The sequence below is a fragment of the Pteropus alecto genome, unplaced genomic scaffold (genome assembly GCF_000325575.1).
Source record: "Pteropus alecto unplaced genomic scaffold, ASM32557v1 scaffold3, whole genome shotgun sequence".
Lineage (NCBI taxonomy): Eukaryota > Metazoa > Chordata > Mammalia > Chiroptera > Pteropodidae > Pteropus > Pteropus alecto.
Window position 1 is genome coordinate 65,684,845 of NW_006442484.1, and position 26,898 is coordinate 65,711,742.

The 26,898-nt window shown below is 36.0% G+C and overlaps 1 protein-coding gene across 1 annotated transcript in view; it reads left to right on the forward strand.

Moving 5' to 3' along the window:
* The first annotated feature begins 6,646 nt into the window (after positions 1-6,646).
* The window catches only part of CD28 (CD28 molecule), a 28,292-nt gene continuing 8,040 nt past the window's right edge, over positions 6,647-26,898 (forward strand). The window contains exon 1 of the mRNA XM_006921375.1: positions 6,647-6,813. Coding sequence (XP_006921437.1) covers positions 6,759-6,813 — 55 coding nt within the window. The 5' untranslated portion in view covers positions 6,647-6,758. The remainder of the gene's footprint in view (positions 6,814-26,898) is intronic.

Sequence of the window (26,898 nt, forward strand, 5' to 3'; positions counted from 1 at the left end):
TCCTCAATGTTTCTTCCAGATTTGAGTTCTCTGGGGACAAGTGGACTGCCTTAACCCCCTGGATCCTCAGGGTGTAGAACAAGGGTTCTCTATGGTAGGCATTGAAGGCAGGTTTATTGAATAAATGAATGCATTTTCAAGGTGACTATAGCTTTTCCTATTCTTGTTCTGCTTAGAAGCCCGCTGAACAATTTCAATTTTTCTAGAAGAGTCCTATGACAATTTGGCAGAGCAAAGCTTGGCAAATTTCACACAATGAACAACAACATGAGACATCAGCGTAGATTAGATTCCTGATGTAGATGAGATTTCCCTGTGTTTCAGTGACTATTCTGGCCTCTCAGTGTAGAAAACGATGAGTTAGTTATGCTTTAGTCATTCCAAATCTGAGTAGCCTACAATACAAAGGGAGCTAAATGCTGTGAGAGCAAGTTTAGTCTGGAATTTTCCTCAAGACCATGTATAAAAGATGTCGCATGCACTGTGGTGTTAATGGCTATTTCTGGATGGATTCTTAGACAAAGACCAGATTGCCTCAGGACATAGCATCCTTATTCTTGCTCCTTACCATTACTGTTAGGCTTCCTGTAACATCTGGTACAGCTCCCCCCGGCCCCCAACTCAAGTTCCTTTCCCATCCTCCAATATTTATTGAAGAAGACTCAAAATCTTTCTTTAGTTTTATCACCTGTATTGCATAGGTTAGTAAAGATTTTTAGCATGTATACATGTATGTGTGTGTGTATTAAGATGGTGGGTATTAAGATGTGGAAGTACATGACTTAGAAAAAAAAGCACTACATTTTCCAGAACTTAAATGAAAATTTAAGGCTTAAAAACCTGGCTTTTAGCTTTGTATTATATCTGGCACAGAGCAAATGCTTCATAAATTTTAGCTATAATTATTATAATAATTATCAATATGATTATTAGCAGTAATAGGATACAGCACTTGAAAAGCAGGTTATTTTTCTATGAAAGCAAGTGTGAGGAATATGCTCTCCTGGTTTTACATTCTCCATAGGAAGTAGAAATTGTGTATATTAGCTGGAGTTCACCCAAGCTACTTTTGGGATGAGTAGGATCATGTGTTCAGAACAGAGGTCAACAGCTGTTATTCCTCTGTGGCATACTGGAGATGTGGACAGATGTATTCAGATTGACTTTCCTTATTCAGTGAGTGTGGGAACTGGTGGGGAGGGGTAGGGAGTAGGGAAGTACAGCAGTGGGGAGGATGAGAAGGTTCCCATGGGGGCCCAGTAACATGAGAGAGCATTTAAAGCAATGTTGAAGTTAACAGTTCTATTTCCTGAAGTTTCTGTGCTAAAAAACATATAAGGAGATGAGAGCCCTTAAAATTTTTCTGAAAGGAGAAAAACCAGGCATGACTGTTTTCCCAAGGCCAAGACAAGATTGTACTTCCTGAAGAGGTCAGAGGTTGACTCCTTACTATTCCACTGATTGCACAGTAGGGAATAGAAGACGGTTGATGTAGGGTTCAATACAAGATGTGGAGTGAAATACATTCCTTACCTTGCCCTCCCAACCCCAGTCATATTTAATTAACATTCCTCTTTCTAGAAAATATCCCAGTGTCCCAGTGGCTTCAAAAAATTAACAATTCAGCCTGATACAGGGCCCTTGATACATTTGTGTAATGCCAGCAATAAGACAGGCAGGTGGTCTCTATGAGACCAAAAGAACATGGCTCCATGAGACATTAGATTTTCAGAATAATAAGATTTGAGAATATCACAGTAGACTTTTCTGATAACAATATCTTTGGGTCCTAAGACTCAAAGTTTACACTGTTATAATGGTTTAGCCAAAATCTGCTTGGTAATTGTCTCTCTCAGTCTTTAATGATGACGATTGATGTTTTCAGTATCTGCCACTCCCCCTCTGCCTTTTTCAGATTACCGAATGAATGAACCTGTTGTCTTGGAACTGTCTTAAAGCTCAGATCAACATTGCCTGGTTGCATGATAGCTCCTTGCTGACACTACACAAATTTCTAGTCCCGTCATCATTAATTCCTCTAGGATGATGTCAAAACTGCGCAAATATTGCTTCTTTCTCTTGACAGGGTCTGCACGAGTATAGTATCAGCAAGGAAGCAATGAGAGCCGTAGCCTCCTGACTGAAGACATTGCGAGTCACATATAGAATTCTTGATTAATTTTTATGAAGTTGGTGCTCAAGGTCAGATGTGTCTATCAAGAAGATACATTTCTCTTTAAAAACCTTATTCCTAACCACTGCACTATCAATTGCACATTCCAACTATGGGTTGATTGTGATTATGTCTGCTTCTCCCATTATGTTTAGAGTTCACTTTTTGGAATCAGACTAAATTGAGTTCAAATCCTTGTTTTGCTACTTACTGTGTGATTGTGAATAAATTACTTGACCTCTTTAATCTTCTTTTTCTTACCTATAAAATGGAGATATTATAGTACCAACCTCCTAGGGTTGTTGTGGAGATTAAACGAGATGATGAATGCATAATACTTAGCTCAATACCTACTGGCAGAAGCCTCCAGGAAATGTTAGCTACTGCTTTTATCACTTGGAGCCATAGGCCTGCCTCTGTAAGTAGTCAAAAGGCTTTTAGGTAATCATTTTAAGCTACTTTTCATCATATTTTTCATATAAACCTTCATGAAGTCTCCTAGATTGTTCCTGCAAATATATCTTTTTGTAATATTTGTTTACTCAGTGGGATTAGTCAATCAACATGGCAGTTACTTCTTGCTTTTTCATTACTTTTAGGCATAGCATAATTTAGGGGGCTTTAGTACTGCTGGTTTGTGATAATACGAATGATTTTCTTAACTTCATCTTTGTCTATTATTTGAGTAAGTTTTCACTACCAACCGCTGGGATAATACCACACAGCTTGAAGAGAGAATCTCAGGCTTCATTATTTTTCCATGATCACCATGCGAGCATGAACCTCTGTATGGTACAGCTTTAGGGAATATTAGAAACTAAAATGAAAGTTTCTAGTTGGAATGTGGATCAGAGAAGATATCCTAGTAGGCTTGTCCTATATTAGAAATAGAAAAAGGGTGTCTCGTTATTGACTGACTTGACAACTATAATTCTTGAAGACTCTTCAGTGGCACTTTGTAGTTTATACTGGTTATGTTATTACCTAAAGATTGTGCATCATGGAAGAATTCTATGCTAAATTCTAAAATAAGGTTCTGGTGGCAGTCATGCTATGGAGCACAATCAATCCATGTAAATATATCAAACATATATTCAGTGATCCATTTTGGCCGATCCAACAAACATTTATTCCTTTTCACATTCTAGTCACACAGCCTCTAATAAGAAATCATGTTAGATACCTTGAAATAGAAAGGTAATGTATATTCTCTATCCAGAATTTACAATACTGAAGAAGCGTGGCAGTAGGAAGGCAATATGGAGATGTGATTAGGGCATAGCAGTTGAAGTTAGAAAGATCTAGATTCTGATGCTGACTCCACCCCTTCCTGAGATTTCTTAATTCTCTTTCAGGGTCAGTTTTCTCATCTGTTAAATGGGGATAAAAATAGCATGTTCCTTACAGATTGTGTGAGTATTTAATGAGATCAGGCATGTAAAGTGCTTGGTACATAAATGCTAGCTATTTTTATTATGAGAAATGCAGTAAAGTCTTAATACTCTGTGCATTGATGGCTTTAAGATTTCTTATTTCTTTTTCTTTTCTACTTCTTTGTATATGTGAATGCCATTGAATTTCAAGAGCAAATGTGAAAGGACCCTAATGAAATGATTTGCTTCTTTAGTGTGATACATATTTTTTAAAAAAGATGGTGTGTTTCCTTTTTACTCTAAAGAATGAAAACCAAATATAGTTAGTCAAGTAATAAAATCAAATACACTTAATTATTGTTTTGTGGGTTTGTATAAATCAACTAACCTTTCTGGGCTTCAGCTTACTTCTCTGCAAAATAAAGGAGTTAGACCAGATAATTACACTGTTTCTTTTCAGCTAAATTTTATTTAATTAAGCACTACCATATATATAGTAATAACTAGATGTTTTACAGTCATCTATTATATGCTTGAAGACACTTGTTAATTTGCTCCTTAGCTTTTGTTGTCAATCACAGGAAAGTTCAGGGGGTCTTTGTTTCTACTGTGCATATTTTGAATCTTCATGATGAGTTTCAGAGCCTCTTGTTCTAGAAGGCTCTAGGTGGTCTAGTGGCTCCAGAATAAGGATAACCTTTTAGAGAATGGCATCATGCCTTCTTTAAATTGTCCCTGGAAAGACATTAGGCCCTGGGTAAGATATAGGTCCCCCTAACTGGATATAGGGTATGAGCCAGGAATACTGGGTCAAATTCTAGAAATGAATTTACTCCAGGACTGGGGGCATAATTTTATTATTTACCTTTAATTCAGAAGTGTAAGTTAATCATTTTCAAGGACAAATTCCTCCAAAAGGCAGAAAAATGTGTCAGTATGAGACAGTCACAAGGACAGTGTTTGTGAGAGAACGGAAATGTGGACAAAGGGGTCTACCAGGAGAGGAAACACTTTTTATCTGTCATTTAGAAGAGGTAGAAAGAGGAACATGAAGACTTCTTCCACTTATAGCTAGGTCATCAAAGACATTCACTGTAGCATTTTAAAATAGTAAAAAATTGGTAACAATACTAGGGGATTCTTAAACGACCTATGGTATGATTATAAAATGGAGCATTATGCATCAATTACAAATGATGTTTATAATTAATATTATATGTCATGGGAAAACATTCAAGATATACCTTTTGACCCAGCAATTGCACTTCTGGGTATTTATCCAAAGAAAGCCAAAACAATAATTTGTAAAGATCTATGCACTCCAATATTCATGGCATCACAATTTACAATAGCCAAGATATGGAAGCAACTTAAATGCCTATCAACAGATGATCGGATAAAGAAATTATGGTTCATATATACAATGGAATATTATTCGGCCATTAAAAAAATGAAATCCTACCATTTGCAATGACATGGATGGACCTAGAGGTTATTATGCTGAATGAATAAGTCAGACAGAGAAAGATAAATACCATATGATTTCATTTATTTACGGTATCTAAGGAACAAAAGGAACAAACTACTCAAAAACACACTCACTAATATAGTGAACAACTGGGGAGGGGGGTTGGGGAGGCGAAGGGTTAAAGAAGTATAAATTAGTAGTTGATAGTTGGTCATGGGCATGGGGAGCACAGCATAGGGAATGATGGCTAAGTGGAGGGCCAGGGGAGGAAGGGAGTATTTGGGGGGATTTTTTTATGAGCAATATAGATGTCTAACTGATGTACTATATACCTGAAACTAATTTAAATAAATAAATTTATTTAAAAAATTATGAAAGGCAAAATAATTGTAACTGTATGGTGAAGGATAGTAATTAGACTCGTGGTGATCATTTTGTAATATATACAAATATCAAATCATTATGCTGCATATCTAAAATTAATACAGTGTTATATGTCAGTTATATCTCAATTTAAATAAAAACATACAAAAGGAAAAAAAAAAGTAAAAATCTTAATAGAAAAACACATGGAAGGCAATGGACCAGAATATTAAAAGTGTTTATATCAGGGTGGTAAGATTATGGGAGAGTTTTGTTTTAATGATTATTTTAACATTTAAAAAGGTAAATGTATCTTTTAAAAAATTTTCTGTATGAAATATGTCTTACTTTTATATTCAGAATTAAACCACTACAAATTATCTTTTTTAAAAAAACTTATATACACAAAGCCCAAACTAGGGTAATCATATAAAGCTTAGATTTTCAAGAAAGCAGAAAAAAAAATTACTGGAAAAATTTTGAGAAAGCCGTCAAGTACAATATCCTTACCCAGGTGCCAGAAGAGGAGAGTGGGGTAGGCCCCATTAGTGGAATGACGCTAAATGCAGAAGAGCTGGCCGGCGGGGAGGGCTGCAGAGGCTTGCTGACTACCTTGGGGAAACTGCTCTGGAGTCTCCCTCTCTGACTATCAGCCTATCACCTAACCGCGAATGATTTCTTGAGGGACACAGAAAGCATAATATACCAACGGGCTTTTGGTCACCTTACTGTCTCCTTAAGGACACGTGATGTTGTTATTTTCCCTTTGGTTAGGGAAATTCCTCTCTTCGGTGGGTTTGGTGCTTGTAGATCAGCTGGGTTTCTCAAACTTTCTCAAAGTGAGTTGAAGGAGGGTGTGCTAAATATTCTGTAGGACTATCTATGTCCAGCACAAAAGTTCAATTCCTAATATTCATGACTCCTTCCACACCGATAATATAATTCTTATTGGTGTCTATCTCCATCCTATGAAAATCTCTCCTCCGTGGGAGGCTTTATTCCTCCTGCAGAACATCTTGTTTGTATACCTTTAAGTTCCTGCTGGATTCCAAGCACCCATTTTTCACAGCTCTGATATCCATCCACGGAGAATAATTTTCATGATCCCATCATAGAGTGACTGATATTCTTTGTCACTGACAAGAAAAGGCTGCCTTTAAAAGAAAAGTCTAAAGTCATCAAAAACAATGTAATATCCTGTGTGAAATGTTACAGTCACGATGCCTTGTGGTTTGAGTAACTTGTGGTTGACTAACCCTCGAATTGGAGGTGGCCGTGGATGACAGTGACTCTCTGGCCTCAATAGGTGCATCTTCAGCCTACCTCACACTTTGGGCTCCTCAGGGAGGAGGGGCTGCAGCCCTAGCCCACCGTCGGCACAATGATCCTCAGGCTGCTCCTGGCTCTCAACTTTTTCCCCTCAATTCAAGTAACAGGTAAACAATTTTGATTTCTTTCCTCTAAGTTTTGCTTTTGAGGTCTTCAATTAGCTTTGTTCATTTTAAATTTCAAACAACTTATGAAATTTGGATATTCGAAGTATAGTTTTGCTATAAAATGGCAACCTGTTATTTGGAAGCTCACTGACTCTCAGACTACAGTAAGTATAATATTTTAATGAATAGTTTTTGTAATTAAATAAAATTTATGTAGCTATTAGTTGATAGTGTGATAGTGCCTCAACAATTTTTAGACTATATATATATATTAATTTAAGAAAACTACTATAAGCAGATTGATTCTGAAATCTCTAGACTGAGACTCCCTGGGTTTGTATCACAGATCCATTTTTTACTAGCTTGGCTTAGGCTAGTGTTTAAATTCTTTAAGCCTCAGTTTCCTTCTATGTAAGATGGGGATGATAATAACCTCATCTCAAGGTCATAGTGAAGATAAAATGAAATAACTTATGTGAAATCCTAGTGCAGTCAGTGCTTTGCTAGCAAGCTAAGCATTATTTGTAATTACTATGTCTACTGGAATTGAATGAATGCCAAAATGAATTCTGGAGTCATCATAAATACTGGTACAATACAAATGCTAGTAAATTAGTTTTCTTTTATAATTGGCTGAAATTCATTTTCTTAGATTAAAATCTTTTAAGTTCCCAATGATGATGATGAGGATGGCATACGTAACACTATTTAGAACCCCCATTTCGGATAAAGAGATGGAGGAGTAGGAATGCTAACTTGCCCAAGGATAGACAGGTGCTAGTTGTTCGAACCAGGGTTTGATGATAGAGCCTATGCTTTTGACTGTTATACTATCCTACTTAACGTGATGCAGTTTATAATTTCATAGCTCCGGATACAACCAGGTTTAAATCGTCTTCAGAAAATCACAATTCCAAACAAAGAACTTGTTGCTCTGGTGGGCTGGCGTAAGGCGTTTGTTCAGCTTGTTCTCAGAGTTTGAAAAGGGTCCTGCTTGGCTCAAAAATTGAACTGATAGAGGTTAAAGGGCATGTTTAAATAAAGATAGTTATTTTTCCCTTGAAAATATATTGAAAACCAGTTTCTTCTATTTTCTTTCTCATTTATTTTGGTGGTGCAGAGATTGTGTTATTTGTTGTTATTCTTAAACATCATGTGCATGTGCTCCAAAGGGTATAATTTTCCAACCTGCACAAGTACAATAGTTACATGTATACCCATTTATTTCATTGTCTGGTGTGCCAGTGAGCACATGTACAAATTATGTGTATTCATAAAAGGTGTTGATAGAATGAAAGTATGAACTGGTGATGAGATAGGTTATACCACAGTATCTAGTACCAAGCTTTTAGAGCTACTAAATTCACTTAAAAAGTATCTTTACATTTACTTTTGCAAAGCTCTTTGAACTCCATTTTTGAGGGATCTTTAAAATTTTTTTTAAAGAATATTTAAATTTTCTTAATATATTAGACAGTAAAAGATAGGCAGAAAGGAAAGAGAAGCCTTGCTCTGACAGAAAACAAAAATTGGTAATTGTACACAATATATTTTTCTGATGTGCTTTGTGAACAACCTTCTGTCATCAGTTCATATGCTCTCCTTTGAAGATATTTTTTGTAAGACTCAAAGCTTTATATTTTTTTCTTTAGAACACCAATTAAAAGGTGGGTAGCTGAAGAAGCGGTTGGAGAGTTCACACATGCAAAACCTTTGTTTTCTACTTTAAGATGCATCTACTTTTCAAACATGAAATCGCCCTTCTAATAACTTTTCAGATTTGTTACCGAGTGGCCATTCAATGAAGTAGGAAAGAAGTTGGGGTAGAGAAAGCACTTTTGAAATGCTTCTTCCAGTAAGAAAACTTATGAGAAAAAATAATCACAACATCCACAAATGTATGATCCATTCTAATTAATGGTACAAAACTTTCAATGTGCTTTTTGTTTCTCTGTATTTACCCTCCACGAAGAAATTAGAAAGATAAGAAAATTCTCTGGTTAATGTGTATTTGTCCTCCCTAAGATTGTGAGACACTACTGGTATATTTGTGTTCAGGGTGTGTGTGTGTGTGTGTGTGTGTGTGTATAAAGAACAGTTCTTTTTTCCACTAATTTAATAATTCTAACTCATTGGTTCACAGCATAACTTAAAATACTCATTCTATGAAGGTTAAACCTAACCTGATTCTTTCTGATTTTAATGAAACTCTAGAAAGATCTTTCTGGTTAAGTTAAAGGAGTATGATTTAGAAAGTGTTAGGAAACCTTAACTTAGACAATTCCTTTACTAAAGTTATATGTTTTCTACCAGGTTGGGGTAATTGTGCAATTGAGATCCACTATAGAGGATTTTGTTGGACTTTGGAAGAAGAATCCAGCTTAGAACTGCAGGCCCTTGAAAGAGACGTGATTTGTGATTGATGATAGAAGGAGTTTGCATATAATACACAGTGTTGTTCATAGATTTTTTTTAGCCAGTATTGGTTATTTTTCTTCAAGTTAATTATTCCGTCTGAAGACAAAATCAGGATGATATCATTTATTTTTCCATGAGAGTATTTCTTTTAATTTCTCCCCAAACTGTAGCAAGTAAACTGTCAAAATGGCCAGTCTGAACATGATTGATTTCTCCAGTGTCGCTGCATTTCCCTCAGCATTTCTTTTTCTAACAGAGGCACAGAACACAGAAAAATGGTATGTAGTCATTTAAATCACCAGCAAAGCAAGGTAATTAAAAACTTTACTTTCGATTCAGCAAATAACCCCTCTGAGGTAGTTGTACACACAAAAAAGTAATTTACCTCTTATAGGAAATTGTTGCTCTGAGGTAGGCTTGGGAAAGTAAGGTAAAAAAGATCAAGGTCAAAAATGCAATGTAATCAGTAGATTGATGTATTTGCATGACATTCGATACACTGTCACAAGTTTTCCTGACTGTTAAAAATTGGGGGAAAAATTGACTGGATGTTTTGTCATTTCAAGTAAATTTGATGGGCATGTCAAAAGTATAGATGTAACTGAAGAATTTTTTTACTCTACTCCTATTCCCTATAAGAAGATATTACTTTTTACTTTTTTAAAGGCAACCATCCAGAAAGGACTTTTATAGCAAGGACTGTAAAATTAATATTAATATATAATTATCAGGAAATGGAATGAGTCATTTTCACAGATAGATTAGAAATAAAAATGAGTGTGTGATTCTAACGTTGAAGCTCTCACATTCAAATCTTTACTGTGGGTGGGAAGGGGATCTCACTGTCTCTTCTTCAGACATAGACTGTCCTCCTTTTTAATGTCTTTATTTTCATGAGTGTAGAAATGCCACATGTCTATCATTCAGCTTTTATCATGTGTGGATATCTTCTTTCAAATATTTCCTGCATGCAGTGTGCTGACATTTACAAAATGAATTTTTTTTATGCCACCAACATCCCAGAAGAAAATTCCATTTGTGGTTTATCATCTTTAAAACAATAGCTCTTTATTAACTGGTGTAGGCATCGATAAGAATGTACAATTCATTGCAGACCTTCCTGTCTAAAAATCAGAGAGCAGGCACTCCTTCAAAGCAGTTATGTCACAGCTGGTATTGAAAAGGATAAATCTTTCTTTCTTTTTTTTTTTTGGTTAAATTTTTTTTTGCCTTATTCTTCAATAAATTTATTATTTATGGAGCTTCATAGAGGTTTGAGTTTTCCTTCTCAGTAGATAGTTTAGTTGAACTTTAGGAAAAAATGACACCTGGTTGTCTTTGTAACTGATTGAAAGAGTCTCTGGTTTTCTAAGCTGGGATAAAGAATGTATGTCTCTTTTATGGTGATTTCTTTAACTCTGTTTGGTCAATGACATGGTGTTGCCATCAAAAAATGTACCCAGAAATTTCAGTCTGAGAATCATTGCCTGTGAACTTGTTTCTGAAGCCGGGTGGGGGGAAGGTAACTCAGATCCAACTGAGAAGTGGTTGGAAAGCAAGTGTCTAAGTTCTCCCTTGTTACTCTCATTCTAAGCACTAGAGTTGAGGTACACTGGATGGAATCAACTGTTACTCGGTTGCTTGAAAGAGGATGTGAAAAAGAGACTTTAGACTCCTTTGACCTTAGTATTTTAATACTAATTTTTTGGCATCTTAAATTTAGTCTGTGTGTCACCATGCAGGTTATGTGTGCCTATGTTTTTGTTACTGGAAGAGAACCTGAATGATGGTGGGGGAATTTCTTACTTAAACTTGAGCTGCAATTTTATCTCTACAACATCACCATTACCATTATCTTTTTTATTTGTCATCACCTTCATTATCTTGAGGACTCTGGCTGCCAAGGTAACCAGGTTAATGGTTCCTGATGGTGTCATAAGAATCATCCATTCACTTGTCACTCTGATCTCTGATCTAATCGTGATCCCCTTTCTACTGTATTGGTGTCATTTCATTGGCTCACAACCCACCATGTAACACTTTGATTGCAGCAGTAACTCCCATTTATCACCCACTCACTCACAGGTGAATGTGAATTATTGACATGTCTTACATTTTAACAATGAAATAAATTTCCTTGTTAAGAACTTAGGTGGGTATCTGATTATTTTTTTCTGAGAAGGTACAGGGTTGTGTTATTCATTGCTTAGGGATACTTGACACGTGATGAAACATCAGAAAATGCTGTATTTGCAGCTGATGCCTTTCTTTGATATTGAACACTACTAATAATAATGGTACATAATTTAAGATTCGCTTTAGGAATGTTGAGTCCTGGAGGGTTTCATTTCTGATTCACAGACTTTCTCCCATAGAAGGTGGGATAGTGAAAATGGACACACATGAGGAAAATAGTGGGTGAGTGAAAATGGACACACATGAGGAAAATGTTTTCTTTCACCATGAGGGACAAAAAAAGAATGTTAGTAGGTTACCGTTCTCTAAAGTACTAGATTCCTGATCTCAAAGTGCCTGCCCCACTGATGCTTTGGTAAGACAGGTCTGCATTCATGTGCTCATTCAACAGGTATTTATTAACATCTTCTATGTGACAGATAAAAAAGAAACCCACTTTGAGCTTCAAGGATGTAAAAATGAGAATAGTGAAATCTTCCTAGAAAAAATTTTTTTTTCAGTTAAAGGCTGCCTTAATGATACTCTGTTCATACTTATTTATTTTATGGAAAACAGTTATAAGCAGAAGCATTGTTGAATTCAACCACAGACATTTAGAGTTGGGAGAGAATTTAGACATCTCTCAATGTATAGAAAAGAAAGTTGTGTTGCTGGTTTCTAGAAGGTGCTTATTGCAATGACATTGCAATGTTTCCTGACATTTTTGGATGCTTTTAGACTGGGCCCATCTTACTTATCCAATCTATATTCTTTCATACCCTAACATAAGATCCTTAACCCCAATGTTACAGCTTTCTTCACTGTCACACACCTGCACTCTGTTTTTATGACATTTCTGATGCTGTTTCCCTCTCGGAATTCCCTTTCTTCTCCAAATCCTAGTTATCTTTTACTTCATGTTCTTAGTGCAAGATTCACCTTCTTGAGGATGCTTTCTCTGGGTATTCAGCCTTCATTATGCTCTTGTGAGAGGAGTTTCAATGGGAGCATAACTCAATCTAACAAATATTTATTAAACTTCTTTTATATTTTAATCTTTATTTGGATCTGAGAGAATATAAAATGAAGAAAAGAAATATAAAGACTTAATTAGCACACAAGAAATACTCATGTAATTAATCAAGTTCTCTTTGCTTTTATGGACAATCTTTTACAATCTTCTTGAGAAGACTACATATAACAGGATATAACAGCTGGAAACAAATAACACTTGGCAGTCCCCTACCTCACCATGTCATTTGATATCTTAATGGCTTTGCATATATTATTCTTTTTAAAAAAATTATTTATTATTATTTATGCCCACAGCACCTGGTCTTCCTAGGTGGTCTCCTATCCAAGTACTAACCAGGCCCAGTCCTGCTTAGCTTCCGAGATCAGACATTAGGCTTGTTCAGGGTGGCATGGCCATAGACCATGGACTGTGACTCCACTGGGATGTGAATCCAGGACCTTCTGCGTGTAAAGCAGATGTGCTAACCCCTACACTATGGAACCATGTCCACATATATTATTCTTATAATCTGCAATGTCCCCTACATTTCTCAACTGGAGAAGCCTTCTCTGGGATCCTAAATGGCAAAATGAGATATTTCTTTTCTTGTCAGTGTTCTCAAAATTATTACTGTGTTTTAACACATCTGTTTTTTCCCACCAGACCGTGAGCTTTCTGTGGGCAGGATCATGGCTTATTTATCCTTATAACCTTGGTATTATGCATAGCGCTGGAAGAATTGTAAATGTTTAACAAATATTTGTTGAAGGAAGAAATGAGTAAATTAGTACTAAAGGAAGCATAAAATAAATACTTCAGTAAACTTTTATGGAGAGTTGAGAATTGAGCTGGACCTTAAAGCAAGATAGGATTTAAATAGATGATGTTATTAATAATAATTGATAGCTAACATTTATTTTGCACTCATATTGTGCAAAGTACTGTCTTACCTGGTTTTCTCTGTATAAAATCATTTATTCTTCCCCTAAGTTCTATGAGGCAGTTGCTATGATTGTCCCCATCCTATAGATGGGGAAACTGAAGCATGGAGCAGATAGAGCAACTTGCATGAAGTCATATAGCTAGTAAGTAAATAAATCCAGACATTCTTACTCCAGGGTTTATCTCTTACCAATGCTATGTTGTCTCAGGAAGACACAATACATATAAAGAAATTAAACCAGGAATACTGTTTTATGTTCTTGGAACAGATGGCCAATCTGAATGTGTGGTCACCTGGAGAGGTAGGGTAGAATCAGATCAAACAAATGATTGATTATTAATAACAGAAATTCAAACTTCATTTTCAAAAAATGTGAAGAAGCTGAAAGCTTTGGAAGCAAGATGGTCTAGAATAGGTATGGTATAGAGACTGATGTCAAGGAGCTCATGTTATAATACTCTGTCACTTTACGAGGAGGAGGGGAGTAGATTAGGACTTGGGTGGCAAAGGTGGGAATAGAAAGAGGTGACTATTATGAGAGATGTTTTAAAAGTAGAAGTTTCGGGACTTAGAGCCTAGTTTGGGATGAGGGTGAAGGAGAGGGAGGGAACAAGAATAATGCTAGGGTTTTTGGCTTAACAGAGGAATGGTGATATCACCATCTGAAATCAAGATGTTGTGTAACCGAGTTTTAGAGGAAAACAGTGTTGGGCTTTAGACAATGTTGAGTTTGAAATAACAGCTCGAGATGTCAGCAAAATGTCCAGTACAAAGCTGAAGATATGGGAACTGGGTAAGAATATTTAGCAATCTTTATCTTTGGAATGACGCTGAAGTCATGGGAATGGATGGCTAACAGAAAGAAGAGGGCATAAGTGTAGAAAAGCAGAAGTTGTACTGAATCAAGAAAATACTTCTGGTTAGGAGTCAGCTGAAGAGAATGATTAGCTAGTGAAGAAGAGAGAGAATGTGCTTGGAGAAGTAGTGGGGTAATGAAGCTAATGAAAGTCAAAGGAGAGAAGAGTTTCAAAAAGAACAATGATTAAAAGCACTAATTGGATGAGGAAAGGAGAAGTGATTGACTTGGGAAGGCCACTAGTGTGGTTAAAAGGAAGCCAGTTGGGACTTTTGAATTTACACAGAGTAGTGGGGAAAGAAGATAAGACTTCAAAGGCTTAAGAAAAGGGCAGGAAATTACTGTATAAAGTGAAGACAATTAGAGACGTATATCACTTATAATGTTTACCATGGTATTTTTGTACACAGCAGGTATTCGGCAGACTGAGTGACTTTATTATGTTTGACATGTGGAAGGAACCAAATGCAGGTCTTTGTGTGTGTGTGTGTGTGTGTGTGTGTGTGTGTGTGTGTGTGGTGTTGCAGGGTGGAGGGGAGAGCTATTAGGGAAAAGAGGAGGAGGAGGTAGAAGAAAAAAAGGAGGATGGAGGTAGTTTTCTCCAGAAGATGAGGAGGGAGATGATTTGGAGCATGGAAGATTAGAGAGGAGAACAAATCTCTAAGAAGAATGAGGAAGAAGAAAAGAGATTTACAGGGGCAGAGATGTGTTAGAATCAAGCTAGGGTAGATGAGTGATTTCATGCTGGCAAACTTGGTGTTAAAGACTATTTTGTTAAATTATATACATTTATATATAATTATATGTATTATATATTTATTATTATATTTATATATTATTACATATTTATATATAATGATATATTTAATTCTATTTATTTAATGATATATAAATATAAATCTCTATATTTACTTATATATAAATATATATATCTTTAATTCTCTCGGAATAGGTCATTGTGTTAAATTTATACCAACAAGGCCACTGGGATAATACATACCTTGATTTTGAAGCTCACGTGTACTTTGAATTTGCTTGAGCCTTCAAAAATGCACATTATGCTGGGCTTGGCCTTAGCATGTGGCTGAAATAACAGGTCACAAAGTTCAGACTAATCCTGTCCAACATCATGGATAGGGCTCCATTTTCTAGTCAGGGAAGTTAATTTCAGCATCTTCCTGTGTGTTTTGGAAGAAGAATGTGGCTATTTGCCTTTGGTTTTGTGAAGGCCATGTTTATTATTCTTTTTACCTTACTTTTTTCAAATTTAAAAGCTAAAGCTACTGATTTTTCAAGGTAGGGGGTATGATTGGGAGTCACACTGTGGCACAGCTTTTCTAGGCCTTTGCTTTCTCATCTGATATATGAGGGAGTTGGACTTACAGACATCTCAAGTCTATTTCTGACTTAAAAAATACTTCTTTAAGTGACATAAAAATACTCTGGCTTTTATCAGCTTTAACAGGGCAACTCAACCACCCTGCCTCTTTGTGGATGCTCTTATGATCCAATAGAGAATATACAAATCGTTGCAAACTAGCCATCTCCAAAATCTCTTGGAGAGACTGCAAACCAGGATCTTAGATACTAATATGCTTAGAAGTGACTGCAACAGTTTAAGGGATAATATTGTCTTTGCTCTCTCCCCCCATCTTCCTATGTAATGTTAAGGGTCAATGCAGTAATTATTTTCAAACTTCTAGGCTGACACTTACCTAGAAGATTCTGTATGTGCCAAAGTGGTCCTGAGCAGGCTCTTTGGAGGTATAAGATTTAGGGAGAATGAAACAGATAGGGAAAATGTACTCTTTTTATATAGAGTTGTTTTGAATGAGGGTTCAGAATAATGATGGCTCAGGCTGAAAATGTGGTTCTCAAATTTGGTTATTGGATTAAAAATATATATATATTTAGAAAACAATATATTAATATAGGAAGTCCCTTGATACCTGTGGGATTTATTTCTGTTAGCTGAATTACTGTCATAATATTTATGTAAAAAGTTATAAAGCCCTGGTTACTTACTATTTAAACTACAGACATCCTTTTAGGGTAATAAAATTTGATTTGGGGATTGGTCTGGTGACTTTTGGTATGGGTACCTTATTCATATAAATTAAGGTGCTGTGCCATTGTCTTCTTAGACTGTCTTACCATTAGGAGCTGAGAGAATGATTGCAGACTTTTGAATGGTAGGGGCTGGGTCATATTGTACCCAAGTTAATGTTGCTTTGTGTTCAGGAAGTTTCAGTCCTGGAGTGCTCACACCCTGCATTGCTGGGTAGTGTCTCTGAATGGGAGAGATGGATTATAGTACAGGCAATGGTTTTTAGCAGGTTTAATATTAAGTGTCTGTCTAATACAGATGACATCCAAATGTACATATCTATCTATGACTTTCTTAAACTCTAGTTTGACATATCTAACTCTTGGAACTTTCCTCCAGAATTCCTTGCCTTTCCTTCAAACTCAACATATCTAAAACTGAACCCAACAGGTTTTCTCCAGATTTTCTCTATTTACTTACCTGATTTTGTCAACAAGTACCTCCACTCTTGCCCTTACCTAGCCCATGAACTCTGTGTTATTTTTGATTCCTATTCATCACCACAAAGCACAACCAAGCTCCAATGCCTTGTCCATCTTTTCCATCCCAGCTGCCACCTCTACAGCTCAGGCCCTGTGATCTCACAGCAACATTATTGCAACGGCATCCAATGGATCTCTGCCTCTGCTCTATCCTTACTTCAAGCCAATGCACTCTACACTACTGTGTTAATATCCCAAGGTGGCACTTATCACTGCATTCTCAACTCAGATGTCTTCAATGTTTCCCATTGCCTGTCTAGTAAATTTCTTTTGCCTTTTCTTGGCATTAAAGACTCTCCATGATTGAAATCAGCCATCTTCACCTACTTTCCTGTTATGTAAATTTAATACTTTCTTAGTCTCCAGTAAACTCTTACATTTTAGCTTGTCTAAATTTGCCCCAGACTTCGTGGCTCAGCTGCAGGCCAACCTGCACAAAAGCCTCCAGAATCATCTTGTTTGGTGATAAGACCTCTTTCATGTGACTGTCAGTGAATCTCTAAAGGGCTCATGTACCATACATGGCTTTGGAGTGTAGCTAATTGTGTACCTGCCTTAGTATTTCTCTTAGAAGGAAAAGGCTGCATCTTTTACATCTTCCCATCTCCCAAGAACCTGATACATTAGGTCCCATTATGTATTTGCTGAATGCTTGCATGACTTTGTTGTGTCAGAAGTTAGAATAACAAATAACAATTTTCTGAAATATGAAAAAAAATTTTCAGAGAGTACTTACCAATTATTTTGATAAGTTTTCTCTCTTAAGAATTAATGACAGGTCTTGGTTGCTCATACATGACTTTTTGCTATGAACTATTTGACCTCTGAGCTACTTTCTGATAGTTTCATGTAACACAAAATATTTTTTAAAAAATTATAGTTGGCATACAATATTATATTAGTTTCAAGGGTATACCAATAATTTGACATTTATATACCTTATTAAGTGATTACCAAAGTAAGTCTAGTAATCTTACCTGTCACTATACTAAGTTATCATATTATTTACTATATTCCCTACTATACATTACGTCCCTATGACGTATTTGTTTTATAACTGGAAATTTGTACCTCTTAATCTTCTTCACCTTTTTCACTCATCTTCCCACTCTTCTCCTCTCTGGTAACCATTAGTTTGTTCTCTGTGTCTATGAATCTGTTTCTGTTTTGTTGTTGTTGTTGTTGTTTATTTATTTGTTTGTTTTGTTGGATTCTACACATAAGTGAAATTATACAGTATTTGTCTTTCTCTGTCTTACTTACTTCACTTAGCCCAATACTGTCTCGATCTATCCATGTTGTCACAAATGGCAAGATTTCATTCTTTTTTATAGCTGAGTAATGTTCCATTTTAGATATATACCACATCTTCTTTATCCATTCATCCATCAGTGAATACTTAGCTTGGTTTCTTATCTTAGCTGTTCTAAATAATGCTGCAATGAACATAGGGGTACATATATTTTTTCAAATTAATGTTCTTATTTAAAAGGACAAAGACAAACGTCCTTTATACTAGTGTCTGCTTGTACAGAAACTCAAGTCAGTGTAAAAGGTAGAGCTTAGACTAGTATTGACCACCGGCAGCTTGTTTAGTATATTTATTAATTAGACTTCTATTTTTTATTTCTATTGTTACCTGTAATAATTTATACTTGTTTAAACTAAGATTTATTTAGGTTTGTTTAAAAATTATACTTTCTGTCAACAAGAGTTAATGTGCTTGATATAACTGATAGTTGTACATAGACAATCTTGGGCTGGATAGGTTGATTGGCTTGACTGTTTCTCTCAATAGAAGTCATTGCTTCTGTCATGGTGACCTCCTTTACACAGCTCTTTCCTTCCACTTCTGGTAACCTCATCGCAGCCCCCCCCCCCAGCCCTTGTCTCTTTAAACTGAAGGGTGGTCAAAAATCTGCTACTATGAGCTACAGCTTCTAGCAGTACCCCTTGTGGTTCTATACCTTTGCCAACACTTCTTTTGTAAATAAACTCTCCTCCTACTGTCTGATATTAAGTGTATCATTTGTTTTCTGCTGGAATCCTGAATGAGACAACATATATGTGTACATGCCATGCTTTTTCAAAGTCTTTTTTTTTTTTGGAGAAAATTTCCTTAAATCTTTATTCCTTGGAGAGAATTTCAAGATGACAGTCAACAGAAAACTAGATAAAATGACCATGAAATTATTTGGAAAATGTAACCTGCATGACTTTTTTTTTTTTTTTTTTACATTTTAACATGAATTTTAGAGAGTCTAGAGCTTTTTGAAATGTGATAAATCATTCATAGCTTTGTTTGTATCTTCCTAGTCACTCAAATAGGAGGGTGAAAGATGCTATAGTCTGATGAGTGTTTTGCATTCCTCTTTCTCACATCTGTATGAGGCCTCAGCTAAAGTTACCAGAGCCACAGATGGCTGAGTCTTCCTTTACTCCCAGAAAACACAGTTTGTCTTACAGATTCCTTAGTAAACCCTGGATTAGTCTGTGGGACAGCCTGCTTTTTACAGAGCCTGAAAAGAAACAAGTGGTCAGATGGTCATGTGTTGAAGAGTATCCTGGGCCTGAGCAGGAAATGTACTCAGAGGAAAGTTACGGTAACTTCATCAGCTCTGTGGTCAGGAGGGAGGTGTTCTTCTGTGCCAGGGAAACCAGCGTCACCTTCACAAAATGTTCACAAACATCACAGGGCAAGATGGTTGAAAATAGAAAGCTTTCATTTGCTTTGGTTCCTGCCTAACATGTTAAATTCTGTTTAGTCAGAATTTAAAAAAGGAAACAATGCGATTGGGATCTCCTAACCTGATTTTTAAATTGCAAAAGAAACTCTAATAGTGATGTGCATGGATGGAACCCAACAAAGTTCTTAAGAGATTCTGAAGAAAAATCACATTGCTAACTAAATATGTGTTATATCTTTTCTGCTGATTCCTTAACTTCCCAATGCAGATTTCAGTACTGAGTGCTGCCTACTCTTCAGTACTGAGTGCTGTCTACTCTACTCTCAGGTTCACCAGACTCTATGTGGCATTTTAGTTCTCTGTGGTGCGATGATAAAGAAAAGGAAAGATGGAATATCGTACATTAACATGACAAATAAATGTAACTTACAAGGACTCTGAAGTTAAGGATTTCCCCAGTGACGTTTAGACAAAAAGTGACTTTATATACTGACAAATGCTCACGTTCGAACCCTTTGGTACACTTGGGCAAGCTGAAATAAAAGAGCTGTAATGACAAAATTATTGCTTGTGGGTCTGAAATAATTTATAGGAGGCATTTCATGTGATCAAGGCCTTATTTTGGATCCATCTATGAATTTCAGGAAGTCTCTGAAATTGTAAGCAAAATGTTTTGTGGATGTGTGTTAGTGGCATAGAAAGTTTGGAGACATGCTTTTTCTGTATATGACCATGAAATCAAGTCAATTTTGCTGAATGCACAAAGTTGGTTTTCTATTTATTCATGATTTAAAACATTAGTCCTAGAATCACACATAAATTATATCTTGGCTCTTCCACTGTTTGTGTGACGTTGTTTGAAAAGTCACTTTTTTTTAGTTGCCTCTTCTATAAAATAAAGGATTAGCCTAGATCATCTCCAGCTTTCCTTTTAACTGAGTACTTTTTGCAGGATGGGACTTCAGCAAAATGGTAAAGAAAATAAAATTTATCTTGGTCTTGTCTTTTCTCACTCCATTTACTTCCCTGGTCAATGGTATTCTCCTCTCTAACTCTCATTTCAGACACCTAGTACCATCTAACTATAAAGTCCAACTTTGAGAGGATCTAAAATCAATCACTGACATTGTGTTGAAATTGTGATGTAACTTGTCAGAGACAAAAGAACAGTAGATTAAAAATTATGAGGGATGAATGAAGTCTTAAGGGTCACTTACTTGTCCTGTAACATTAGGCAAGTCTCTCACTCTTTTTTAAAAAATTTCATTTATTTATTTATTTTTTATGGTGACATTTGTTAACAAAATCCAATAAGTTTCAGCTGTACACTTTAATTGTAAGGCATATAAATGTTTACACGGTTCACCTCCCACAGCAGGCAAGTCTCTTGACCTCACTGACTTCAATTTCCCCATCTATAAAATCTCCAAAAGATCAATGTCTTGCCTATTTACTTGACAGGTTAGTATGGAGTTCATATGAGATAAAATAGGAGAAAATGCTTTGTAGCCTTATATGTGTAGTCCTTAGTTGCTAATTTAAATTGATATGCTCCTCACACTGCATTTTAAGTCATCTTCTTTTTAAATCTAAGCATTAACTGAGCTGGTGAAGAGGGTCCTTTCAGGGTCAGAGTTCCTTCCCTGCTGCTTGGAGCCACACCTTACAGATGGTTATCTACTCCACCTGTGCAGAGAGTTGACTTGGTTACGAATATAGTAATTGATACAGGCAAAGGGGGAAAGGTTTTTTGTTGTAACCAAGCTTCCTCTCCCACTCCATTCTCATGGAAGCACAAGCACCTTTCAATTTTCCAGAAGTCAACTATAGCACAAGACTCACAGATTATCTGTGGGAAATCTTTTAGCTTTCACTCCCTTGCTCATAAGCAGCAGATAAGTACCTTCTCGCCTCCAATCTTACTCTTCATGTTATCAATAAGGAGTTGTGCAGGAAAGAGGTTTGAGGTTACTGCTTCCTGTCTCCACCTGGTTTAGCTGCTAGGAAAGGCTTTGAAAAGCAACGCACTAAATTCATCATCAAAACAACCTGTCAATTCAGTTAGAGAAATGTCAGTCAAGACAATCTTTTGATACCATAAGCAAATACAATTGATGAGTTGACAATGTTTCTCTTTTAACCTAGTAGATTTGACTTAGGTAGACCTTGCCTAACTACTCACAAGAGGAAAACCAAATAAGAAAAAGTCTAGGTCTACTAAGACCAAATTAGCTTGAGAAGGATGCTTTCCATTCCTAGTATGAACTGGAAAGCAAAGGGGAATCAAACAGAAGCTAAATATTTCAGTAGTTTCTTCTGAGTCTAGATGTGTCCTTAAATTTATAATATTATAAATTTTATAATATTTTATAATATTATTTACAGTGTAAATAATATGTCCATAAACTATGTGAAGTACTATAAATTCCCTGAAACTCAGAGAACCAAAATACATATCAAAGCCGAGTGTCATTTGATGTTTCAGTTATCGGTTGCTTTGATTTATCCATGTCGTTACTCCACTCCCACTGAGAAAGCAGTGTGCATTTTAACACACGCTCCATTTTAAGAAAAAAATAAAAGGAAGTGGAATTATTGTGTCTAGTGGAAGTCACAATGATCACACAAATTCAATATCACTTGGAGCGACTGGTTAACTCTCTACTAGCAAAAATATATTTCCTTCATATAATTTCTCTTTAAAACAGATGTAGATTTTGAAGTCCTATGAGATGGTTTCTCACTTAGGCTTCTCTGAATAATCGACATAAATTAAAGAGGGACCAAGTACTATAAGGGTATAAATGTTGAAAAACAAGAGGTTCTATTGGCCAGTTCTGAACTCAAGTTGAACCCTAATCTAAGAGGCTGTTAGCCTCACATTAACACATATTAAGCAAATTACTTCAAGCATAGTATCTATGTTTTAGGGTCAACTAATTTTAAAATGATCTATGTTGGTGTCCAAGAGGGATAAACATCAATTGATAAATTGGATGTTTCTTTTTTCATCAAATGTCCATGAAATCAATATTTTTCAAGCAGTCCCCCCCCAAAAAAACATTAATGCAGAGTCACACAAAAAAGGACCTTTCCTACTTAAAAGTTCTCATTATAAGAAAAAGAATCTGTAACTATGGTGATGGATGTTACCTAGAGTGATTGTGGTGAACATTTTGCAATATATGCAAATATCGATTCATTATGTTGTACACCTGAAACTAATGCAATGTTATATGTTAATTATACTTCAATAAAAAAAGGACTTATCCTTGCTCAATTGTTGGATATGCCAACAATTGTTAAAAGGGCCACATTATGTGACTTGCTGTATTATAGATCATGAATGAAGAACATAAGGAGAAATCTTTTGAAGTTATATATTCCATAGTTATAAAAATATGAATAGAGAGAAGGTTTTATGGAAGACAGACTGGTAATAGTAAGAGGCAAAAAGAAAAAGCAGCTGAAGAGACCTCTAAACTTTTAACTAGTACATTGATGCTGCTGTCACCTAGACACATGCTGTTGGAGTGACCCAATGTAGATGCTATTTTCTAGAACCAGGAGAAACTGAACATGAAACAAGTAGCCTAGATATTGGGATCATGGATTGCTCTTCCCCGAGAAAGGTCTCAACTTGTAGTGCTGAGGTAGAATGGGCTCAGGAGAAATCTGATCAGTCTTAACAATGCTGAGACCCTATGAATGAACAGAAAAAAAAATCTATCTTCCAGTTATCTCACTCTATTATGCTTTGCAAAGGAAAAATAGTTTTGGAAAGAAAGACCACTGCTTCCCCCTTGTGAAAAACAGCAAACACTGAACTAAGTGCCAGGGAGTCAACTGTTTCCAGGAACCTTTGAGGTGATTTGTATTCTTTGCAGTGATCCCTCGGGCTGGAAAAATGTCTTCTTCCAAACTTCACCTCAATTTCCCAACTATCTGTTCTCATCATGTAATGAATGAAGAAGAGATGCAGACAACAAAACAACAAAATAACAAAACAATGTTACTTACTGGTTGGTCTGTGTGGCCTGATGACAGTCATTTTTAACTCCTCCTTCTTATTCAACACATCTAAGCCAATGCTGAGTTCTGCCAATTTTGGCCTGTAAATATTTCTTGAGTTTATTCATTTCTTTCTAACTGTAGTTCTGTAGTTCTTTCTAAACTTATCACCTCTTGCCTTGACTATTACAATTGTGTCCTAACTTGTCTCCATCTTTTTACTCTTGTACCCTTCAAATTTACTGTCCATGTGCTTGCTAAAGTGATCTATACAAAATGAAAAGTTGCACATGTCACTTTTCTGCTTAAAATTCTTTGATAGTTCCTCATCGCCTACAGGACAGATCCCAAAGTATGAACTATGCTTGTGTTGCCAGTCTTGTCTTACATAACACATGGTCCAGAAAAACTGAGGTAATTCCCTACATCTATCATACTCTTTTTCACCTCTTTATCATCTCTGACTAGACTATTCTTTTTCTCTCTTTGTCTTATCTTCCCCACAGTCCTCTACCTCACCTCCTACCCTAACACACATACTTCTACCTCATTCCACCCTCTAATACAAAGACTCTCCTTAGTTAGTCTAACTTTTACTCAATAAAAACTTGTAAGACTCAGGTCAGCAGTCACCTCCTTCAAAAATCCTTAGCTGATCCCTCAATTGCCCTTAGCAACACTGTATAGATCGCTGTGCCGTTATTTTTTAAGTAGCTGTCTGTTTATGTATCTTTCTTCCCCACCAGACTAAACTACTCAAGGAAAAAAACGGAGCTTTGTTCATCTTTGGGAAATCAATTTTTCTCTCCCACATGCATCTTGGGAAGATGAGCTAGACAAGACATAGTAAGCAAATTACTGGGATACAGTTGCTAGAGCTTCTCTTCCTTCTTCCCTCCCTCTCCTTTTGCTTCCTCCGCCTCACTGTGGATGCTGGGAGAAGGAAGACAAACTGGCTGACCTTCTAGGGTTTCTCTCCAGCCTTTCCTTGCCTAAGTCCCTCCCCAACCCCACAGCCCTTCTCATTTTTTTTTTCTTCTATCAGCTCTCAAAGGCAGATCAAGAAGAATCTGAATGCCCATAAAACATAATTCAAATAATTAGTAACAGAAACACAATTCTTGGAGGTCTGGGGTTGTTTTTTCCAATCAGAACTGGCCCAATGATTCCTTTTAAGTAATCAAAGAAAAAGGCCAAGCAAAATAAAACCAAACAGAAAACAAGCTGGATTTTCCTACCAAGACAGATTGAACTTTTTGATTTTTACATATACTTTTTAGTGCTTTTCATGAGTATTTGTTGAATGATTAATAAATGAAGCTAAAGTTATCGTTGAGAAGCAATTTTGAATAAGAATTTAATGAGATGGTAGTCAGGCCAAGCTGCTGATAAGAATGATACAGTCCAGTCACCACCTTTCACTTATTATTTAATGAGATCCTATTATTTGCACAGTAGTATAAAAAAAAAAAAAAAAAAAAAAAAAAAAAAAAGTCACATATGGTCCTTGCTCTCAAGAGACTTGGAAACTAGGATTCTAGAGGAAATACACGCAAATCAAAAGATGAACAAACTGAAGCACGTGAAACAAGAGGTGTTCAAAATGTAGAACCTGACCAAAGGGCAAATGAGTGACACAGACAGTAACTGTTCTGAGACCTTAGAGAGGAGAGGCACTCTAGGCCCTGGAGTTATTGAACAAAGTACGGAGAGAAGAGTGCTCACAGTATGTTCCCAGAATGTTGGTTTAAATGGTCTAGCTAATTGGAAGAATTTTGGTTTGAGGGGGGTGAGGTTAGAAAAGCCTGTGGAGGACTATGAATTGAGAATAAGAAATGAGTTTTCATCTGTTAAGCCACTGGTTATCAGACTTGACTTCAAATTAGAATTTCCTGAGAAACTTTGAAAATACTGATGCCTGGGTACTATACCCACAAAATTCTGTTTTAACTGGCCTGGGAATCGAGGAGTTTTTAAAAGTTCCCCAGGTGATTCTAATATGCTTTCAGCCTGAGAAACCTATTGTGTCGTAGTGATTTTCAACTCTAACTGAATATTAGAATCAATTAGGGGAATTTTTAAGACAATATCAAAGACAACCCAAGAATGAGAGAAAATACTTGCAAATCACATATCTGATAAGGAACTTGATTCAAAAATATATATATAAAAAATGTTGATAATTCAACAGTAAAATGACAACCCAGTTAAGTGGGCAAATGATCTGAATAAACATTTGTCTAAAAAGGCTATATAAATGGTTGATAAGCACATGAAAAAATGCTCAACATCATTAGTCGTTAGTGAAAAGCAAATGAAATTACAATGAGATACTACTTTATATCCTCTAGGATGGGTATAATAACAAAGGTGGACAATAATAAATGTATGACAAAGATGTAGAGAAAATACACTATGCATTGTTGGTGGGAATGTAAAATAGTACAGTTGCTTTGGAAAATAGTTTGTGAATTCCTCAAAAAGTTAAAAATAAAGTTACATGGCCCAGCAATTCCATTCCTGGTATGTACCCAAGAGAACTGAAAACATGTCCATACAAAAACTTGTACACAAATGTTCACAGAAGCATTATTTATAATAGCCAAAAAGTGGAAGCAAGTGATGATTGGAAAAATAAAATGTGGTATATCCATACAAAGGAACATTTTTCATTCATAACAAGAAATGAAATTCAGAAAACATTATATTAAATGAAAGAAACCAGACACAAAAGGCCACATATCTTACGATTTTTTTACACGAAATATCTAGGAAAAGCAAATCCAGAGAGACAGAAAATAGATTAGTGATTGCCAGGGGCTGGAGTGGGGAGGAACAGGGAGTGTCTGCTAATGGGTATGGTATTTCTTTTGGGAGGGGATGTAATAAAAATTTTCTGGAATCAGATAGTGATGGTCCATTCACAACTTCACGAATATCCTAAAAGCCGCAGAATTGTACACTTTAAAAGGGTCGAACTTAAAAAAATAGGGTGAGCTTTATGGTACGTGAATTATATCTCAATAAAGTTGTTATAAAAAATAAAAAGAAACAAAACAAATACTCTCTCCTCCACAGCATAGACCAATTTCTGGAAATGGGATCTGGGCATAGGTTTCTTTTTTAAAATTTTTTGATGTACAACCAGCATTGAGAACAATGTAGGAAGTGAAAAGCTATTAGTAATTTAATTTTATGCAGCTCGCTTTTTCCAAAAGCAAAAGCAAAACACCTGACTACATGAATGCAAATCCAGGTTAAATTGTAAATTTCATTTTAATAGATTCTGATTTTATTTGTCTTTTCAGTATGAGTGTATGGAGCGTTGCTTCAAATAACCTTGTTTTAAAAAAAGTAAGTAGGTAGACAATTGTTAGCGTGCCACCAAATG